Here is a 22063-nt window from a genome sequence, read left to right on the forward strand (position 1 = left end):
GCCCCAAAAATAAAATTTTATTAAAAAATAAAAAAAAAAGTGTCCACACACTTTTGTCCATATAGTGTAATTCATTATTCATTGCATTGTTTTGTCGTTTGTCTCTGTTTTGTAAGAAATTACAGTTAGTCTTGTTTAGTGTGCTTTGTTTTGAGTTGCAACCAAAAACTCAGACATAATTTGTTTCCCCACCAGCTTCCCATAGCAGATGGAAAACAGCACATTAAGGTTGATAGAGTGAGGCCATTACAGTTTTTCTGCTGTTGCTCCAATCAAAGAGAACCGACATGAGTTAGTTGGCACATTTTAAGTAAGCCTATCAAATCTATGTGTCATAAAGACATCCTCAGTCCCTCCGACAGATTTAGTCAGATTAAAGAAAGCAAAACATCACACAACAAATGCCCTCATTAACAAGCCTGCTTGTTTGTATCCTCCACTCCTCCCACCTTCGCTCCCATTTATGTCATATATTTGTTTATGCAAGTCTTTATTTTTAAATTGCCAAGATACTGAGGTTTTGATCATCATATGTGACGCAGATGCAAGGGGGAAACCTGTCACCATACACAAGTTGCCTGCACACACACGCACACACACACACACACACACACACACACACACACACACACACACACATACATACACACGCACACGCGCACGCACACGCACACACACACACACACACACACACACACACACACACACACACACACACATAATGCAACAGTCTTTTTTCTGGGCTCACTGCGTTGTCACACAGCAGGTGTACAGGGAACTTGAGAGAGGCTGTTGTGGGGGTTGCTGTGTGCCTGTTATTTCAGGTTTAAACCCTGCCAGAGATGATTCTGCCCCATGTGAAGCCTCTCCACCACTATCAGGAACATCATGGCAACTCCTACCCAGACTGCCAAGAGTATAACTGGAGACAACAGACTGTCCTCTGAGGCTGCTGTGAATTCTGATTAGTTTAAACTTCATTTATAGAATCAAGGTGTGTTCAAGGTGTGTTTATAGAATCAGATCTTTTTTTAAAGAGTTCTCCAACGATTCAACATTGCATTGCTGAACATTGTCGACTTATGATGGACAAAATCGATGAACTTAATCAACTGAAAGTATGGACTCAGCAAACTAAACACTGGGAGAAAAAAACAAACAAAAAAACAGGGAATTCAGGGTCCAATCAAATATCCAGTTCAATATCACTTTCATTTTAATTTTAATATAATTGGATATTTGTATGTCAAGGTGTACAACATACAGTTCCATTTATGTTTCATTTATAGTCTTTTTTAAATGTCCTATTACTGGATTAAAATGGCATTTTTCTACACCATCTGAAATAGGCAGTTGCTTGCAAGTGCATCATATTTCTCACAATAGCTGAAAACTGAAACATTTGGGCAAAATGAATGATTAAAAAGTTACAATTCTCTTTATTACACTTCCAAAGTTCATATCACAAGATACATTTAATTTGTTGCAGCAAGACAAGGAGTTTGCATATTCAAAGTTACATTTCAACCAAAATACACATAACCAAGCTAAAACGTAAACTTACTGGTAAAAGAAAAATGACACATTTCCCTTTTTTTTAATCTTTCATGACACTAAATTCTTCTCCTGAACTACACAGACACAAGAGCTGAGACTTAATATGTTAGATACAACCAAAACATAAAAGGAGATCATTGAACTGTTGGTTAATGTTTGGCCGAGTAGTTATATCAGTACCTGAGTGGCCAGCAGATGGCAGAGCTGTGTCCCCTGCTCTATTTGATGTACCTGAATGAACTCACATGGTAAAGCGATCTGTGCAGAGGTCAGTTAACAGGACATTTGTCCAAACAGAGGGTTTGCCTGAGTTATCGTTTTGTTCTGTGCACATCACTGAAAGATCTAATTAAAAGAACACAGACACTGACATTTGTGATTCCCAATCGTCCCTTACTCTGTTACTACATGTATCCTTTTCCTACCACACACTGTTGGTCCTATACTGATTTAAAAAAGAAATATATGAGATAACCTGAAGAGGTCAACACTAATATAAATATTATCTGTAACATTTTCAGCTTTTATAATAAAGTTTATCTTTTGGCACTTTGAATCCAACCATGGATAAAATAATACAAGAATACATATGTTAAATCATAAGATTCGTAAAACAAGAAACATAAAGATATGTCACAGTCATGGAAAGCAGCTAGCACAAGGAATTTTAACTGTAAAAACAGACAAAGCTTATTAGCTTGTTGCTAAAGCTGGGTTTCCAAAAAGCACCATCAGCTGACACTCTAACATTGTAGAAGAGTGTAAAAAGATCTATGTCTAAGTGAAAATAAAATGATGTATCCTGGAAATCTCACAAGAGGTAAAGTGTTATGCAACCTGTCAACTGCAGCAGGCTGCAAACTAGAACCTCCTAATTATTATAGATACATTCAATTTAAACTTGATTCGAGAGTGTGGCGAATGTGCCGACTGTACCTGAAACCACTCTTCACTGCAATACGAATACTTGATACACGGGGCAACACAACACAGCCATAAGAGCACCATTAATCAATCAATCTAAAGAGATAGCAGTGCCTCTGTGATTGTAAGAACATTTTTTCAAGTGTGGTTCTCATTTGACCGACTTAAGGAGGAGGCATTGATGGCTCGCTGGGAGGCGAGACTTCGACAGTGCAGGAAGACAGAGAGGGGATGGATGAAGGCGAGCAGGCTGAGCAGCGTCAGAGCGATATTTACCTGCACACACGTGAAAGGAGGGAGGAGCAAGCAGTGAGAGGAGTGTTCATAGATAAAGATGGTCATAGGGGAAGGAGAAGGACCAGAGTAAGATTTACAGTTGATTCAGCTATATGTTGTGTACTCACATATAAAGGGTCTCCATCCAGAGGGCCATTCACCACAGCAAAGCAGGCATACTGCAGCAGAGAAAACACTGCAGACAGAGCCATGACCAGACCATACAGCTTCCCAAAATGGCATGATGGAAAACTACACACACACACACACACACACACACACACACACACACACACACACACACACATACACAATGATGAAATGGCAAAGAGAAGGAAGTGGTGAAAAAGACAGAGCGTAGAAAAGAAGAAATCCCACATTTCTTAAGCATTAAATACTTTCTGACTGCTTAAAGTTAAAGGGTAACACTTCACTTTAACCCACCCTAAACACTTTAACATATGTTTATAAAATATAACATTATAATGTTGTTATAAGCAGATACGAATAAATATAGGATACTTAAGTGTTGTCCATAAAATTGTTTGTGCATGTTTGTATTTGTGTGTGTGTTTGATACTCACGCCACACTGATGAAGGCTGCGTTGCCCCCGTAGAGGAAGGAGCGGTTGAGCACCTGCAGGATGAAGGTGAGGTACTGAAGCGGCAGGTACGGGGTGGAAGCACAAACTGAGAACAGTAGACACTGCAACGCCGTCAGGAAGAGAGAAAGCCCAGAGGCCCGCAGGTCTGCTTCCTGTTCACTCTCTCCTACAAACACACACAAATGAAAACACACACCTTAAAAAATAACAAAAATTATGATGAAAAAGCAAATCTTAGAAATAATTAAGTTTTTCTCTTATGTAATTTTGTTTTGTATAATTGTTAAAAGGAACATGAGGTTGGTGGTCATGGCAATTGGACTTCTATTTATTCCTTAGAGTTAGTAATGGGACTATTTTCAATTAACATTTATTGTCCCTTTAGACATGCAAGAGCCCATTGACATGCTGGGCCCCTGAGAGCACACCCGGGACACACTGACAATAGGTCTGCCATGGGTGTGGCCTGTTGGGTTCATTACTAGTCCTTAGTAGTATTAGTATGTCACCTGCAGCCCGAGGTTTGCCCTTGTGTCTGTCCATGATGAGACCGTTCCAGGGAGCACACAGCACGCCACACAGCTGCGTTATGGCAAAGGCATTGGTGTACTGGCTCACTGCAGGGACACACAGGCAAGGACATAATGGTTACAGACATGAGACTCCAACAAAGAGTTCAACAAGTCTACCAGAATAGAAGATAACAGTACTTTCTATCTGAGCAGCTTCTTGCTTATATTACTTTAGTCACAACCTCTTAGTTAAAGCACAGGCTAACCGGTTACTATTCAGGTAACTTCATGGACCTAATGAGGAAGGTTTGCACAAACGTCCATCTTTGCTAAGACATGATGTAGTGTTTGTGTGTGTTTACCCAGCGAAGGCTCTCCCGCCGTCAGCCGCTGCAGCATGGGGTTGAGGGTGCCGATAAAGAGGTAATGTCTGAGCTGCATCACCGACAACCAAAGCAGGTGCCACACAAAGAACCTGGACATCACACACTCACGGAAACTCTTCTCTGAGATAGATGAGGAGAGGCCACAGAGATAGATGAAGACGAGGAAGAAACAAAGATGAAGAGAAATAGGATGTATGATTACTTTCTTCTGTTATGTCTTACTATGTCATTATCTGTGCCACTGTAGAGTCAACAAACCTTGTTTCACAAGTTCCTTGGTGAAGGGCGTTTCCTCTGTCATCTGTGTGTTAGCCTTGGCTGTTGTCTGCTCTGAGCTCAGACTATTTGATTTACCACAGGTTACCCTGACAAAGGTCAAAAGTCACAGTGGGTCAGACACAGACTGATAGCATTGTGGGAGTTATTTACTTTTTCAAATGAGGTTTTCAAGTCATAACCAGCTATAATCGCATAACAGGATATGAAGGATTTTTTTCAAGGAATGTGGCACTATGATGTGAAAATAATTATAAAAATAATAATAATTTGTGGTTTTGCAAGACACTTTAATCCATTTGTTGTTTGTTTGCCTTTCAGCATTTGCAGCTGAATGTATTGATCATGAACCAGTTTTGTTGGATGAGGAAAAGCTAAGTGTTTATGCTCTCTCACTCTGCTGTAAGAGCACACTGATTTGGACTGTGAACTGTAGACGTCAAGCTTCAGCTCAAGTAAGCCAAGTCTGTAGCATTTTTAAAACCAAATTATTACTTGTGTCTTTGCGTTATTGTTTATATATCATTTTTCTAATATGTGCATCAAACTAAATTCAGAAAATTAGGAAATAATGAGCCCTATTTTCACTTGATGTATCCCTGAAGCATATGTGAGGTGTTGATGTATCTTGGGGATTTGTACCCGTATGTGTAGTGATCAGGCAGGGTGTAGGGTATGTGGACTCTGGGCAGCAGGAAGAAAGTCCTGAGCAGGTGAATAAAGCTGCAGGCGGACAGGAAGAGGAAGGAGGAGCGGAGAGAGATGCCAGCCTCATGTAACAGCTGCAGGAGAAGATAAGATAGGGTGGAGCTCATCGTCACAATATGATATGGAATAAATATGTTTCACACATGAGAGCAGTTTGTGAATGTTTTTCACCTTGATGACAAGGAAGAGTGCTGAGGAAGAATCGAAGGCCCCGTTATAGAGAGTGATGATGGTGGAGCGATGTGAGCCAAAAAGGTTTCCTACCTTTAGGAGAGAAATTCAAGAATGATACAGAAGTTGTTTCATTCCACAGTGTTCATAAACAGTACTCCCTACTTCCTGGTCTGTTTGTTAGTTCTTCCCCAACCAGTTCACAGTTCCCTTTGAACTGAGTATTTTTGCTCCCTACGGTTTGGACTCTTACTCAACATGGCTGAATACTGTGCAGTCTACTTTGCAGGAAACTATACTCCCTGACACTTTCTCTGAAAGTCCTTTACTAACGAGCGCATTGACTGTAACACTTACAGGTCAACATGACTTCTTACCTTCCTTTGTTACCTAACTTTTCTGATTCTCTCTTCTCCATATTTTCTTATGATTAAAATAAACACACATAACACACCTTGGTGTTTTATTCCTCACAAAGCCAGTGTTCTCAGCAACAAGTATGCACCGTTTTAAATAAACACACCGGGAGGCTGTCTTGAAGCTTAACTGTTGAAACTTTCTGCATTAGCTCTGTACATTCTTTCATTACAAGATACATTTGTTGACTTATCTCTTTTTAATAAGGTTGCTAATAATCTTGTCAGGCTGAACATAGGATATTGATGATTATCAAACTTAGTTGAAATGCCTATTAGGGTGTGGTTTACGACCATTTCCCCGAGAGGGCTTTGTGTTTTTTTCCCCACAAAATCATTAGCTCAGTCTGAGAAAAGCCCTGCAGCCAACAAAAGTGCACTAGTGACACTAAGATCTACTGTCGAACATCAAACCTCTGTTAGTTAGTTCTTGATGATGTGTCTTTCTCCGTGACAGAGCAAACATGCAGGCATTCAGAAATAGCTTAAAGAAAATATATCATTACACTTTAAATTGAGACAGAAGCCTACAGACTTTGTTTTTTACAGGAGGTAAAATTTAAAAAAAAAAATGGACCGCCTAATAGGACATGATTGACCTTGCAGCAATGTTCCAATTACAAATTAGAACAAATATTAACCATCCAATGATTCTGAAAAATAAAAATGTGAATTAGAGCTAAAAGAATTAATCGACTAGTCTATCAAAATGAATCAACAACCATTTTGGTTCAATTCCCCAGTGCGGTTTAAAGATTGCTGCTTTTCTCTGTTTTGTATCATGATAAATTGATTATTTTGGGGTTTCAGACTCTGGGTTGGATTAAAAAAAAGCAATTTCAGTATGTCACCTTGGACCCTGAGATATTCTGATATTCTGTCAGTTCTCACAACATTTTATATAGTAATCAATTAAATAATTGACAAATGAAAGATGAATTAAGTTTAAAAACTGACAATCATCTTTTTATTCGGAACTACTGCTTCAGTACCTGCATGTTGGTCATTAGAAACAGGATGCCGCCCACTGCCAGAAAGGAGAGAGCTGGGAACAACAGGTTGGACAAAGCTGGTGGGAAAAGAAATGAATGGGGAAAATGAGCATCCGCAGTTGTAACATTTTACTTCTTCTTTTTATGAGGTTCCTGAGACTGAGAGAGCACACGACAAAGAGACGGAGAAATGTTTTTTCACCTGCAGTCGAGAAGGCCACCATCAAAGTACCCAAAGTGTAAAGAAATCTGTTGGGGAAAACAAACTCCAGCATTATCATGCCATTTTATTGGCTTAGTAGGAGCTTCACAGTCAACATGCATGAGAGCATGAGTCATGTTTGAGACTCAAATTTCTTAAAAGTCTCACTAAACAGACGTTCACACACAGGTTACTCTGCTGCTGTTTGCTTTTGGCTGACTTTAATTTCCTTTTCTGGCAAAGATCTACCCTCGTTTGTTATTGTGGATTTAGATATATCTGGGGTGGTAGGGCTTTTTCATCACAGCGTCTGAGCATCTGCACTAAAAACATTTCTTTCTGACATTCTTCATCCTTTGGTGATTAAAAGTCTTGACCTTTCTATTTCTTAATCATTCGTTTCCTCTTTCCAGCTGCACTGCCCTTTATTGCTTTGTTTTCTTAACTGCTCCGTTTCTCATAAAACACTTTCTTTACATTCTGCATTGCTAAGTGTCAGGCTCTGGTATGTACACTGCAGCTCTATTCATGTGTCTGTTGCTGATGCTATTTTACATAAGATCCCCCGAGGGAGCTGCCTTCTTGCTTCTAGCTGTCCTACATGTCCCTTTTACTTCACAGGAGCTTGTACTATATCCAAATGCATATCAACATTTCACATAAATACAAACAAGATCTTTCCTTTCCCCTCTCTGTGACTGACGCTCTCTCTATCTCCATGTGAGAAAAACAGCTGTCTGTCTGTAACAAACAGATAAGGGAATCGCTCAGACGTAAATAGCAGAGACAGACTGCAGACAGACTTCTGTAGCATTAGCTTAGCCACCACAGGCAGAGTCTGCATCATATAACTCCCGATGCTAAATCGATCGTAAACAAGCTTTCTTGTTTATTTATGTTTTAGCTCATGGATGGATGCACGGGTTACAAATTCAGCTTCATATTTTAGAACAAGAAGTGTATAAACACATACAAAAGTATGAACGGATTAAAAATAAATGAATATGACATTTAAGTGCTTTTTCATTAAAATGCCTGTCTACTGTTTGCACAGCGTTGATACACAAAGATAAAAAAAATAAAAAGCACTCTTTGAAGTAGTATATTGTTGTTTAAGCAACAAAATTAGTCAAATATACCTTAAATCAATTCAAATCATGGGCAGAATGTGATATTTGATGATGTAGAATAAGATGATGCATTGAATTTTTGCTAAAGGTAATCCAGTCAAACTGTTGTTGGATTAAACCATTACATCTCTTATTATTACACACAGGCCTACTGTACAACCAATAGGAGAAAGTATTCCCTATTGCACCTTGCAATTGTTGATTAATAATTATGAACAACCTCTTATTGTTTGTCTTTACTAAACAATGATTGTCATTTCATTCCTTTTAAAGCGATAGCTAATTTTTTTTTAAGCGATTTCTCATCAAAACAGTGCTGTAGGGGACTAAAAGGCCACTAGCCAGGAAGTTAAAGGGATAGTTCACAAGTGTGGTTGTATAAGGTACTTATCCATAGTCAGTTTATTACCTACAGTAGATAGCGGTCGGCACGTCCCCAGTTTGGAGATGCAGGCAGGAGTACAGACACAGAAGCTAAGCAAAGTAATGCTGTGGATGGGGCCACAGCAAAATATTTTATAGCCTCCTTAAAAAAAGTCCACCTAAAAAAAATCTATATCAATTTAAGTGTACACTATATATAGAATAGTTTCACCTTGGTGTTTTAAAGGGTTAGTTTGTATTCACCAAAGTCACACAATCTAACCGATAAACAACAATAAACAAAATAAACAATACAACACGATAAACAAACTACCCGAAGCTTTAAAGAGAGCATAGATGGCTATAACGGCTTCAGTTTCCTGTTGGAAAGGGCTGTCTGGCAGCAAGGTATAGCAGAGAAAATATTCTAAATATAGCGTAAACTTAAACTGATATAGATTTTTTAAGGTGGGCCTTTGTTTAGGTGCTAAAATACGTTTTTGCTGCTGCCCCTGTCCACAGCGGTAGGCTACATTGCTTAGCTTTCATGTCCGTACTCCTGCCTGCTTCTCCGGGGACCTGCCGACCGCCATCCACTGACTATCGAAGTAGCTTACCTCACACAACCCCACTTTAAAAAATCCAAACTATCCCTTTAACTTCCCGGCTTGTGGCCTTTTAGTCCCCTACAGAGTCACTGTTTTGACAAAAAAAAATTACATAGGAAATGTTTTAAATTCATTGACGTTTTACTCTAAAAGTAATTAAGATGTTGTTTGACTCACGTTCCAAAAAGCCGAGCCACTGTCGTACCAAACCGGTCAAACAGGAAACCATTAGGCAGCGTCAGGAAATTGTTCATAAAGGAGGCAATGGTGAAAACAAGTGACAACTGTTCATCCTGTCCACTGCAATCTGTAGACACAAAACACAGAAAAAGAGGGAGCACCAGGGTTAGGAAACATGTGGTTAAACAGGTAACAGTGATGATCAGAGAGGCCTGCATAAAGAGATGTAATTAATTTCAGAAATCCAGGAGCTTAGAATTTAAAGAAGTGGAGGTGAGGATATCAAACTGACCTAAGACCTGCGTTGTATTGACAGTTGTGGTGTTGACGCACAGAGAACTGAAGTAGCCGTCCGTCTTCAGGATAAAAACAAGTGAAGCCCATCCGAACACGGCTCCAGCAAAACACAGACACTCCACCAGACCCGTAGCAAAGGTGAGGCAACGTAGCACCGTCAATCTCTTCCCAAGACCCGCCATGGTCCCTTACACACACACACACACACACACACACACACACACACACACACACACACACACACACACACACACACACACACACACACAGGCAGACGATTCCCAAAAGCTATATTATCACCTGCATGGACATACATACACGCACATACACAAGAACTGGACCTCCATGACACAAAATCTAAAATACTTGCTGCTTCAGTTCAGGCTGTCTTCCAAAATGGACTTCTGCATAAATCTAGATGTTGGCTAACAGAAAAAACTTACCTTTGTTAGGACACCAACAGGTCATAATACTCCCATTTTAACAACAAAAGGAATCAATTAACCCTTGTGTGGTGTTCGGGTCTGTGGCACCCATTTTCAATGTTTGCTAAAAGAAAAAGTATGCTATTTATTATTTATTCTAACTCAAACTCATTGGCCTTGGCTCATTTTCTGTGAAGAACATAAAAAATAACTTATTTTCAATGACTGCACATAGTACACCACTATTACACATGAGGTGTTCGGGTCTACTGGACCCGAGTGTATTTAAATGTAGGTGCTATGAAACTATGTTGTCTTTCTGCACCTGCTATTTCCACACAAAGTTACAAAATTTTTACATTTCAAGCACTTTCACCTGTTCTGATTAAGTTCTAAGAAATAAGCACCAATAATGATCAAAATCTTGTTGTTTTTTACCTTTTTTATAATTGAATTTCCTTATTTTCTCACAAAAAACGAAAATGATCATATGATCATAAATGTTATATCACAGGGGTAAATGGCAAATATGAACCATAAATGATGTATATACCATTGGTAATTTAGCTAAAGTAAACATCTATTAAGTATTTTTACATAAATTGTTATGGCTGTATTAATTTAAAAGCCTAATAATGTGGTGGGTCCACCAGACCCAGGAACATTGGCTGTGTAACAAAAATATGAACACCACACAAGGGTTAAAATGTGCAAACATGACCTTTTAACAAAGTAACCTCCTGTGAAGCAACAAAAAATGTGCAGTTGTTAAGTTGTATTATTGTCCAGCTTACTACTCTCTAGTACTCACAGTTCAGCCTTCTGTGGGTGTCCCCGAATGTTCTCACAGACCATACCTCTCTGCTCTCTTTCTTTATATAAGCCAGCTCTTCCTTCCTCTTCCTTACCAGTTCCGTCCCTCCCCAATATTTTTTTTTTCTTTCTCAATCAACCTCTCTGCTGTGCAGTAGAGAAAATCCCTCCCTGTGTGGTGCTTGTGGCTGCAGAAAACACTCTCTACTATGTGTACAGAGCATCAGAGAATAGAATAATTTTATTGTCATTGTACAACATTGTATAACAAAATTAAGAAGCATCCTGATGGCGCATTCACACATACCTAACAGTAATTCAAAATAGAGAAAAGATTAAAATATATGTTATAAATAAAAATAAATTGCATTTGCTGTGACCTATAAAAACAGTGAAAATAGCTGAGATATTGCACAAGTATTGTAGTTGGTGTCAGTGTTTGGCTGTGTTTAGTTCTCTGGAGTAGAAGGTGTTTTTGAGTCTGAGTCTGTTTGTCCATGAATTTATGGACCTGAAGTGTCTATCTAGCAGGTCAAGATGGTGTCCAGGGTGACCCCACCCTATGATTGGTTTGTTAATTCTAAAGACACTATATGTTTTTTTTAGCAGTAGTTATCTTTTAGTGTCTTTACACAAATTTTTATAACATTTTTGAGACATTATTCTGCAAAATTTCCCCAGCAGACTGGTTTAAAAAGAGTTACTGCCACCATGAACAACAAACAACAGGAACAGCATCAACAGAACAAATCAGAAAAGACACAAGCTCAATATCAGAAGTTCTGCTATGTTATCAAGCTACAGTCCATGAAAGACCACTGAGGTAGACTCCACTAAGACTGTTATTTTACTATTATCTACTAGACTGTTATTGATTATCATGCTGTTGGATGATAAGATATAATGGTTGATTTTATATAATTTCCTTTGCTTTGATTGATAAAGCCAAATTAAAAATGACCACAGTGACGCTATGACAAAAGGGGTCAAGTCATTTAGTCTGATAGGTGTTGTAACTGTTCAGTGGATTGTTGCTATGTCACTGTTGCTATCACACATGAGTAACGAGTGCACAAATTGTTACATGATGTTCATTATTAAGCCCAGATACTCTGCACAATGTTGAAGGCTCATTTACTTTGATGCTGTTTTTCTTTCAGTGGGATCAAGCAGGTTGAGGGAGGGGTCGCGCTGGTTGCTTGAGGGCAGAGATGTAAATCCCTGTTGGAAGTCTTATGATAAATATCACTCATGAGACCAAATGTATGTTTTACCAGTTTCAAAACCTGATCACAAGACACAGATATTTTTACGCACACACGCACAGAGTGACACGCAAACAAGATTGTACCCACTTCCTAAAATCAATGGCCTAATGTTACCACAGGCACCAACTCCCTACATGTCTCTGTGTTTGTACTGTATGTGTAAATAGAGCCTGGAGATACAAACTCCAAAAAAGATCAGCAAAGGGCTTGACTTCTCATGACTTCTATCTAATCACACTGCAGACTCACTATAGTTTAAAGGATAATGCTGGCATTATTTACTTCCATTACCGTCTTAAAACTATACAAAACAAACACATACAGCCATGCTCTTGCACTGGTTAACATATTCTTACATTAAACCACACATGCCCCATCAAGCTCAACTTTCAAACCAACATGGCTGGCTTTTGCGTGTCTGAAAAGTGTTTAGACTGATGGAAAGTTTGATGATCCACAGTTCCTTGATCAAGCGGTAATGGTGCAACATGGTGCGACATGTTTGAAAGAATAAGCAGTGCAAAATAAACGGCTCCAGAATAAGCAGTAAGTGGCCCTTGAGTGGAGATTGTTTTGTGAAATGCTCAGTATGGTTTATTCATCTCAGCTCCTTTCATCTGAATATGGTGGAGCTGTATAGATACTGTGACTTTAATAGTGGATGTGAGTTACCTGTGTATGTAATTACGTAATGTAATCACCCATCTCTGCGCAGTGTGTACAGGTTTCCTCTGCAGGCCCAATTTTTGGGAATATGGAATACTAAAGCACAATATCAGCTTGTAGTTAGACATTTTAGGGAATACACTTATTTGCTTTATGGCGGAGAGTTAGATGAGAGGGTTGACAACACTTATGTCTGTACTATAAAGATGTAGTTGGAGCCAGCTGATGGTTAGGATAGTTTAGCTTAGCTTATCTTAGCATAAACAAGGAGAAACAGTTTATAGGCTCTGTCCAAGATGACAAATCCACCTACCAGCACCTGTGCAAAAGGCTCAAGTGCTGTGAGCATGGACATAGCATGTGTTCACTCATGCCACGCCCCCTTTTTCCAACATGTTAAGACATGCCCTGGCTTGCAGAGAACGGCTGTCAGTTGAATTTCAGTTTATAAGTTAAGTTTCAGGTGGTGTTCATGTGCATCAGTGACCACAAGTAAGTTACAATTATATTATATTATATAGATAAGTTAATATAAGCAATTTATTATCGAGTTTACAGTAAGTGACAGCCTTTATCTCCATTGTATAGCTTTTATGGCATTCTTATTGTGGTTTCCATTTTCAGGACATGTTTAGCACTGTATATTTAAGTAACTAGGGAGTCATTAGCCTCAATTGTGTTTATGTTAGTTAACATTTATGTTTATTTCTGTTTCCTTTAGAACCACACCTACACTGTTAAGAAATAGTGCCTGTGCATCTGTATTTCAAAGTATATATTAAAACCTTCAAAGAATATCCCTGCCTTCCATGTCCTGACTAGACACCCCATATCGGTGACTAATTTTCATAACCAGTAAGAGCCCCCATTACAATTTATGGTCCTTCGAGCCGGATTAGAGTCGATATGGCAACCAGTAAAGAAGGAATCAGCCTCCCAGTGTCACCTGTGTGCCCCAAACACCAAGTGCAACGCCCCCAATATCTGGAGGATTATTTAGTCGGCCAACATAGCTTAGCGCAGATGCACAGGCACGAAGAGGAGAGAGAGCTACTCAGTCCTGCTAGAAGCACATCCTCAATTCCACCAATGCAGAATGCAAATGAAGCCATTGTTCAGGCTTTGGAGACAGTGCAGCAACAGAGTGAAACAGCCAAGAAACAAACAGAGCTTTTGGAGCTTGTCCTGCAGCACCATTTCCCCTGGCCCTCAGCTCAGGGGTCAAGGAGGTCATCACGGCATCAGACCCCAGTACGCCAACTCTACCCAGACAGAGGAGGTGAACCACAGCCTTCCCCAGTCCGTGCTCCTCACCCCCACAGAACTGAGGATCACCCAAGCGTAGCTGCAGAACTAACCCACCAGCTAGAACAACTGACACTTCCTCCGCCTCTCAGCCAAGTCACTCAACCCCCTCAGCACATGCTCGATCCACGCTATGGCATTCAGGCTATCAGACAGGAGACTGAACATGATACAGCCGCTCATCTTCAGCCCAGCCATCCCAATGGGCCACCCCAGGGTCTACAGCAGCCAGTAGGCTTACTAAGATATGCCTCATCACATAGCTCACTCTTGTCCTACCCCATATCAGGTAATTTTAAGCCCAACGCAGCCGCACCCGGTAACCAACACGAGAAAGGTAGGGAGCCTTGGTTAGGAAACCCACATCTGGTGCCACCTGAGCCTCATCTCTATCTCTCACATGTGGCTCCTCCCAGATTGCTACATGTAAATCCAGCTCCAGATCAGATGATGCCTCTACCCATGCACCAGACAGCCCCCCAGCCTTTATCCGTGCCTCTACCCTTGCACCAGACAGCGCCCCAGCCTGCTTATGTACCCCAACTCCTCTATCAAGGGAACCCAGCCATGCTGACCCATTATCCCTCCACCGGGTATCAGCATGCACCCCCCAATACAGAAGGCCCAACATTACCTTCCTGGCCCAGCCTTGGGACCCTTACTCCTTGGTGTCCTCCTGCGCTTCAGAGAGCATCAAGTCGCAGTAAGTGGAGACATTAAAGGGATGTTTCACCAGGTCCGCCTGCTGGACAGAGACAAGCCCTTGCTGAGGTTCCTTTGGAGGGACCTAAAGACGGACGAACAACCATCAGTGTACCAGTGGGAGGTCCTGCCTTTCGGGACGATGTGTAGTCCCTGCTGTGTAATCTTTGCTCTCCGGAAACACGTCAATGAGTCAACTAGGTGAAAAAGTCCGCCACAGTATAGAACAGTGTTTCTACGTCGATAACTGCCTGCAGAGTCTACCCACCGAAGTAGAAGCCAGTAACCTTGTGACGAAGCTTAGAACCCTTCTAGCTGCAGGTGGCTTCGATATCCGCCAGTGGGCCAGTAACCAGCCAGAGGTGATTCACAACCTGCCTAAGGAGGCCAAGTCTGACAGCAGCGAAAGATGGGTTTCTCAGACACATGGTGAAGCTCAAGAGATGACGCTAGGCCTCAGTTGGCACTTCATGGAGGACACTCTCCATTACAGGCATCGCCCGGTTGCCCCAAGCCAGACGACCATGCGAAATATCTATAAGATACTAGCAAGCCAGTATGATCCCCTAGATCATATCCTGCCCTTCACCACAAGGGCCAAAGTTCTGGTCCAGAGACTGTGGGCCAAAGACCGCGACTGGGACGACCCAAACCTACCGGTCAACCTCCTGCAATCCTGGACTACATAGGAAGAAGAGCTCCCTCAGCTCCCAACAGTCAGTCTCTCCTGGAGTTACGTCCCACCGGATGATTGATGTAAGTGCCATCACCCTCGAGCTTCACGTCTTCTGTGATGTATCAGAGTCTGCCTATGGGTCAGTTCATAGTGAGGATCCTCATGGCCAAGTCCATGTAGCCTTCGTGCTGGCACGCTAAAGAGTGGCACCGAAGAAACAACAGTCAATGCCACGCCTTGAGCTCTGTGCTGCCCTTACCGGAGCTCAGCTTGCCCAGATGATCCAGAGAGAGCTCACCCTTTAGTTGAGTGACACAGTGCTGTGGTCTGACTCCACCACAGTAATTACCTGGATACAGTCAGAGTCCTGCAGATACAAGGTGTTTGTAGGGACTCGTGTATCTGAGATCCAGGAGCTGACGGATCACCAGCCATGGAGGTATGTGGACACATAGAATAACCCCGCAGATGCTATCACCAGAGGGATGACACTATCCAACCTAGGCAAGCCAAACCAATTTAGTCAAAGTCCTGCCTTCCTTCAGCTACCACGTGAGAGGTCTTCTTCTTTCGTGGAGGTCCCAGATGAGACAGAGATGAAGAGGTCTGCATTCTGTGGCATTATGTCAGCCATTACTGCTCCAGAGATCCCAGCCGCTGAAGACCACTCTACCTTCGAAGATCTCCTTGAGGCAACAAGTAGGTCACTGCACGGGGTGGCCTCCCAGTCAAGCGCCCTCAGTGCAGATGACTACGCAGAGGCAGAACTCCGAATCCTTCAGAGAGCGCAATATGATAGCTTTCCAGACGAAATCAAGTGCCTACAAGCAGGGAAAGCACTTCCATCCAGCAGTCGGCTCTTGTCACTTGCTCCAGAGTACGACGTCTCTAGGGGCCTCATCCGAGTAGGTGGTAGGTTGCGCCGTTCTACTAGTCTGGAAGAAGATGTTGTGCACCCAATTGTGCTAGAACCTAAGCACCATATTACCAAACTTATCATACGACAGTATGACAACAAGTTACTCCATTCTGGATCGGAGAGGGTCTTTGCAGAGCAGATCCTGCCCGGAGTGCCAGAAATGGAGAGCAAAGCCTGCTATTCCTAAAATGGCAGATCTTCCCCCTTGTCGTCTCCGCCTCCTGAGGCCTCCATTTTATTCAACAGGAGTGGATTGCTTTGGCCCATTCCAGGTCAAGCGAGGTCGGGGTACGGAAAAGAGATGGGGAATAGTTTTCAAGTGTATGACTACCAGGTGCATCCACCTAGATGTGCTGTCCAACATGGATACCGACTCGTTCCTTATGTCACTATGAAGGTTCGTGGCTAGACGGGGAACTCCCTTCGAGCTTCTCTCCGAATGTGGGACCAACTTCCGCGGAAGGGAGCACGAGCTCAAAGCAAGTTTTGAGGCCATGTGCAAAGAGCTGCAGACCAAGATGGCCAAGCACCAGATCCGTTTCCAGTTCAACCCACCAAATGCACCTCACTTTGGTGGAGCCTGGTAGCGGGAGGTAAGATCCATTAAGGCTGCATTCTACGTTACCCTGGGAGCACAGACAGTTACTGAAGAAGTCTTGAAGACAGTTTTGATTGAGGTAGAGAGAATCCTCAACTCCAAGCCACTGGGCTAAATGTTGACAGATGTAGCCGATGTGGATCCCGTAACTCCCAACTACCTCCACATGGGGCGGCCGGACTCTTCGCTTCCTCAAGTGGTGTACCCTGAATCTGAGATTCTCAGTCGGAAAGGTGGTGGTGTTAGCTGACCAGTTCTGGACCCATTTCATACGGAACTACTTATCTTTCCTGCAGTCAAGACAGAAATGGGTGAAGGACACAGAGAACCTCACTGTTGGTACGGTGGTGATGGTAATCGACCAAAGGTTACCACATACACTGTGGCCCATGGGACGAGTCACGAAGACCATTAGGAGTGTCGATGGTAAAGTGAGGACTGCTGAGGTGCAGGTGGACGAGAGGACCTACACCAGACCAGTGGCCAAGCTCATTGAGTTGCCTGCCATCCCAGAGGATGCCTCGACGACAGCTTCTGGGGATAGTTGAGCCTTTCCGGGAGATAATTCACACTGTAAATTATGGGGCGGCTGTGCAAAAGGCTCAAGTGCTGTGAGCATGGACAGAGCATGTACGAAAGGCACATCCGATAAAATATTTTTTCATTTTCACCCGCGAGCGTCATCGTGTAAACAGGGCCTCAGTTTATAAGTTAAGTTTCAGGTGATGTTCGTGTGCGTCAGTTACCACAAGTAAGTTACAATTATATTATATTATATAGATAAGTTAATATAAGCAATTTATTATTGAGTTTACAGTAAGTGACAGCCTTTATCTCCATTGTATAGCTTTTATGGCATTCTTATTGTAGTTTCCGTTTCAGGACATGTTTAGCACTGTATATTTAAGTAACTAGGGAGTCATTAGCCTCAATTGTGTTTATGTTAGTTAACATTGATGTTTATTTCTGTTTCCTTTAGAACCACACCTACACTATTAAGAAATAGTGTCTGTGCATCTGTATTTCAAAGTATATATTAAAACCTTCAAAGAATATCCCTGCCTTCCGTGTCCTGACTAGACACCCCATATCGGTGACTAATTTTCATAACCAGTAAAAGCCCCCATTACAGCACCTCTAAGGCTCCTTACTGTAATTAACTCTAAAGTTTATATTGTGTTTGTCAGCAAGAGTTTCACACAAGAATGCTCTTCAAGACAGGGCCTCAAGGTCAAGTAATAAAGCAGGAGAGATGGAGTACAGAGATATTACATATAGGTCTAGGGGTGTGTGTGTGTGTGTGTGTGTGTGTGTGTGTGTGTGTGTGAGAAAGTGTAAACATCAGCAAGTTCAAGGACAGCGAATGGTCAGATGTCATCATCTCTCGTCACGTTTTTTTTCTTTAGAAAATGTTGCCAAAATAGAGACAAATCACAAGATTCTCTTCCTCCGTCTCTTACTCACTACTTCTTCTTTGTAAAAAAGTGACTTTTAAGACACAGTCCTAAGCATTTGATCTAATACTATCCACACATTATCTGTAACCACTTATCCTAGCTAAGTGTACATTATCTGTAACCACTTACCCTAGATAAGTGTACAGATAATGGATTTAAGTTTACAAGGTTGCTGGAGCCGATCCCAGCTGAGATTGGGCAGTCACATGGCACGCTGACATTCACACCTATGGGCAATTTAGAGTCAAATTGAAGGATTAACCTAACCTGCATTTGGCCTGTGGGAGAAACCCCACACTATACCACAAGGAGAACATGCAAACCCCACCAGCAGACTATGAAGAAATCAATCTGACAGGGTTAAACACGCACCTGGGATGACAACCAATGTTTTAAAAGTTCAAGCGAAACCCATTTCAACCCCAGAAAAATACATTTACAAATAGTGTGTGAACCATGCACAGCATAGTAGGGCAGTGACATTCTGTACTTTAGTACATTGGGTTTTACCTGGAACTGTCTGTAAAGTTAAAGTGCTGATTTTCAGCTTGGGGAGATACTGCAGGCAAAAACTTTATTTCAATTTTGATTATTTTGCTTCTGCATTATGTCTTTTTTTAGACTAGTGGAAAAAAAAACATCAAAAATACACATTTGGTGTTAATTTTCCTACACTTTGTATATTTGCGCCTGCAATTTCTCCTACAGGCTGTTTTCTCTAAATTAGATTTTTCTCATACTTTGAGCCAAACATCTTCACTTCAGTAGCACTTAAAAACAAAACTTTGCAGTTTTAACCCTATCTACATTCTAAAGGTTTTTACAGAAGGGGTTTGTTCATATATCATTCATAGCCTGATTTATGTAATATATTACTCCTAAAAACTCGGCACAGATAGATTTATTATGGCTGTTGACAGTATTTTCTGATTTAGGGAGTGATAAAAAAAAAGTTGAGAATAGTTGACTATTCAGGGTCACTGAAAATTAGGCCCTATGTTCCAACAACCCTATGTTCCCACATTTCTAAGATTTCTCTTAAAATTAGGCCCTGTGTTCCCATAGCCCTATGTTCCCACGTTTCTAGGACATTTTCAAAATTAGGTCTTGTGTTCCTACATTTCCCTTCAATTTAAGCCCTATCCTCCCACATTTTTTAGGGTTAGTGTTAGGGTTAGGGTTATGGGGATACAATCTGATACAAATTTATGGAAATGTGGGAACATAGGGCCTAATTGTGGAAAACAATCATAGAAATGTGGTAACATAGGGCTGTGGGAACATAGGGCCTAATTTTCTGTGAAAAAAAAAATCTTAGAAATGTGGGAACATAGGGCTGTGGGAACATAGGGCTGTGGGAACATAGGGCTGTGGGTAGGCACGCTCCCAAAATCAATGCACAAACACTCACACTCTGTGCAACAGATAATAGTGTCACTGCTACGTGGTGCAGTGTCTGCACAGCTCAATGGTCATGCTGTGGGCTGTTACTGCTCACACTGAACTGTATCGCACATACAGTACTGTAATAACCTGTAAGTAAGGGTCTTACAATGAATTAAAGTTATATCTAACTAAATTCAATCAACTTTGTGGTGCACCTATCAATTAGCCTATCTCATAAACTGTCTTGAGAGTGGATCTATATTAATTAATAGGCTGCAGCTGTGCCACCATTCTCTAAGTTTGATAAGCAATAGACATGTAAAAACAACATTAAATAACTAATTTATAGAGTTATGTAAAGAAACATTATTGAATTCAGTATGTGAACAGATTTCGGCTGTCTAGTGTGTTGGCGCCACCGTGTGACCAATTAATAACATTGCATAATGGAAGTGCCAGGTGTTAGTTTTGCTTCTAATACATTAAAACATGATTGATAATGAAATGTAATGATGAATAAAAGTAACTAAGTGCATCTACTCAAGTACAGTAGCCTTAAGTACAGATTTCATATACTTGACTTCTATTTTATGCCACTTCAGACTTTTAGTCTACTTCATTTCAGAGGAAAGTATTGTACTTTTTAGTTATTATATATATGTATAACAGTATTACGCTAATGTGACTGAAGGTTTTCTGTTCAAATCCTGTCAGGGTTGAACAGTTGTTCTTGGGCCCCCAGCCCCCATTCCTACTCCCGACGAGTAAAACATTTATCTGATTTGTGGGAAGGTAAGCAAGTGTAACTTTGAAGCCTTTTAGGGGCAGTCAACGCGACAACAGAATGTTTTGAAAACGATATTTACCGCTTTTTTTAAATCTAGCCTACAACTAAAGACAGACTAAACGACAATAGCAGTGTAAATAAATGTTCATTTAAGTTTAGCAATGTGTGTCTCATTTGTTATTATTAAATTGGTGAGGTAGTTTATCAGATGTAAAGAACAAAATAACATGATATAGGCATTACATATTGGCCATCGGCCGCCCTGTTCTCTAAGCATCGGCATTGGCCATTGAAAAACCATATTGGTCGACCAATATTAATGATTCATAAAAAAGCATTGACAACAAATTGAGCTGATGTATTTTTTTTTTTTATCTTTGTTTGAGAAATTGAAAAACAATTACCTCATACCAGATGCTGCCACTTTTATGCATCTAGCCCAAGAAGTTGAAGACAACAGGAAGAGTGGTTCACCTCAACACATTATAAAGCGACACACACACACACACACACACACACACACACACACACACTCAGATAATTGAGGAGAATATGACTTGCATAAGGCACTTAAAGACAATAATTTGAGGTGATCCCTGAACAGCAAAACATAAACAAGTGGTAGGCTAATCACACAGCAGGTTTAACATTATCATTTGACTCAACCCATGGACACACACACACACACACACACACACACACACACAGTAACAAAACAACACACTCATTGTTTCGTCATCCATTACAATTTTCTTAATAAGCGCCTACATGGAAATCTCTCTCTCTTTGTTTTCCCTATGTAATAGTATCAAGTCCTCTTGTTTTCCAAATGTACAAAGAGCAACAGATGCATAGTTGTGCTTTAGTGATTAGGCCATGATCAGGAGGGAGTAGGACAGTACACAAGAAGGCGTTGACATATTTATAGCCCACAACACTTAGGGAGAAGGGAGGAGGAGGATATGAAGGATGTGGGGGGTAAGAGAAGATAATGACAGACAGAGTGGGAATAAAGATAGACATTTATTTTTAAAACCATCTGTTTTGTGTTGAATGAGTAGATACACTGTTCCGCCAGGTTGCCAAGTCAAAAAGTAGTCTGGTTTAACTGCATGTATGAACTTATGTATATGCCATTTGAACATTTTATGATATAATTTGCAAGTGGGAGGACAAAAAGAAATAGGGAAGAAAACCATTTGTCTAAAAGCTAGACTGGTGGATAGGAGTGTCAAATTGGAGAACAGATTAATATGTGTAATATCACCTGGAGTTTGAGAGTGTGTAAAGTTGCTGTATATTGACTGACTAACCTGAAGCCGATTTACAGTAGGCCTATTAAAGCTCCACTGAAAGCAAGGCGGACAGAGGGAGATGGGTGTTCATTGGAAATCTCATTCAGATTTAATGTAAAAGTTCCTTCAAATTGGTCAATCACATTTTGGGCATTACGACTGT

The 22063-nt window shown here is 41.0% G+C and overlaps 1 protein-coding gene and 1 long non-coding RNA gene across 6 annotated transcripts; one reads left to right on the top strand and one right to left on the bottom strand.

Annotated features, from left to right (window-relative positions):
• Window positions 1–1193: 1193 nt before the first annotated feature.
• slc43a3b (solute carrier family 43 member 3b) lies at window positions 1194–10965 on the bottom strand. Of its 5 annotated transcripts, none has more exons than XM_031303111.2 (14): window positions 10734–10965; window positions 10047–10107; window positions 9599–9790; window positions 9304–9433; window positions 7026–7072; window positions 6824–6900; window positions 5416–5508; window positions 5179–5318; window positions 4519–4625; window positions 4237–4380; window positions 3872–3979; window positions 3342–3528; window positions 2886–3009; window positions 1194–2757 (listed from the first exon to the last, which is right to left on the bottom strand). In XM_031303111.2, the coding sequence occupies exons 2-14, from the start codon at window positions 10069–10071 to the stop codon at window positions 2620–2622; spliced, it is 1512 nt and encodes a 503-aa protein (XP_031158971.1). In that variant the 5' UTR covers window positions 10072–10107; window positions 10734–10965; the 3' UTR covers window positions 1194–2619. The 5 variants fall into 5 exon arrangements, with proteins under 5 accessions (XP_031158971.1, XP_031158973.1, XP_031158972.1 ...); XM_031303113.2 differs by lacking the exon at window positions 10047–10107 and adding an exon at window positions 9873–9944 and having other exon boundaries at window positions 9599–9814; window positions 10826–10875; XM_031303112.1 differs by lacking the exon at window positions 10734–10965 and adding an exon at window positions 9873–9944 and having other exon boundaries at window positions 9599–9814.
• Window positions 10966–13128: 2163 nt separating this feature from the next.
• LOC118495336 lies at window positions 13129–13572 on the top strand. Its single transcript, XR_004897714.1, has 2 exons — window positions 13129–13267; window positions 13497–13572. It is a non-coding gene; the product is annotated as an uncharacterized LOC118495336 (long non-coding RNA).
• The last annotated feature ends 8491 nt before the right edge of the window (window positions 13573–22063 follow it).

Source organism: Sander lucioperca, chromosome 1 (assembly GCF_008315115.2).
Source record: "Sander lucioperca isolate FBNREF2018 chromosome 1, SLUC_FBN_1.2, whole genome shotgun sequence".
In the NCBI taxonomy this organism is placed as follows: domain Eukaryota; kingdom Metazoa; phylum Chordata; class Actinopteri; order Perciformes; family Percidae; genus Sander; species Sander lucioperca.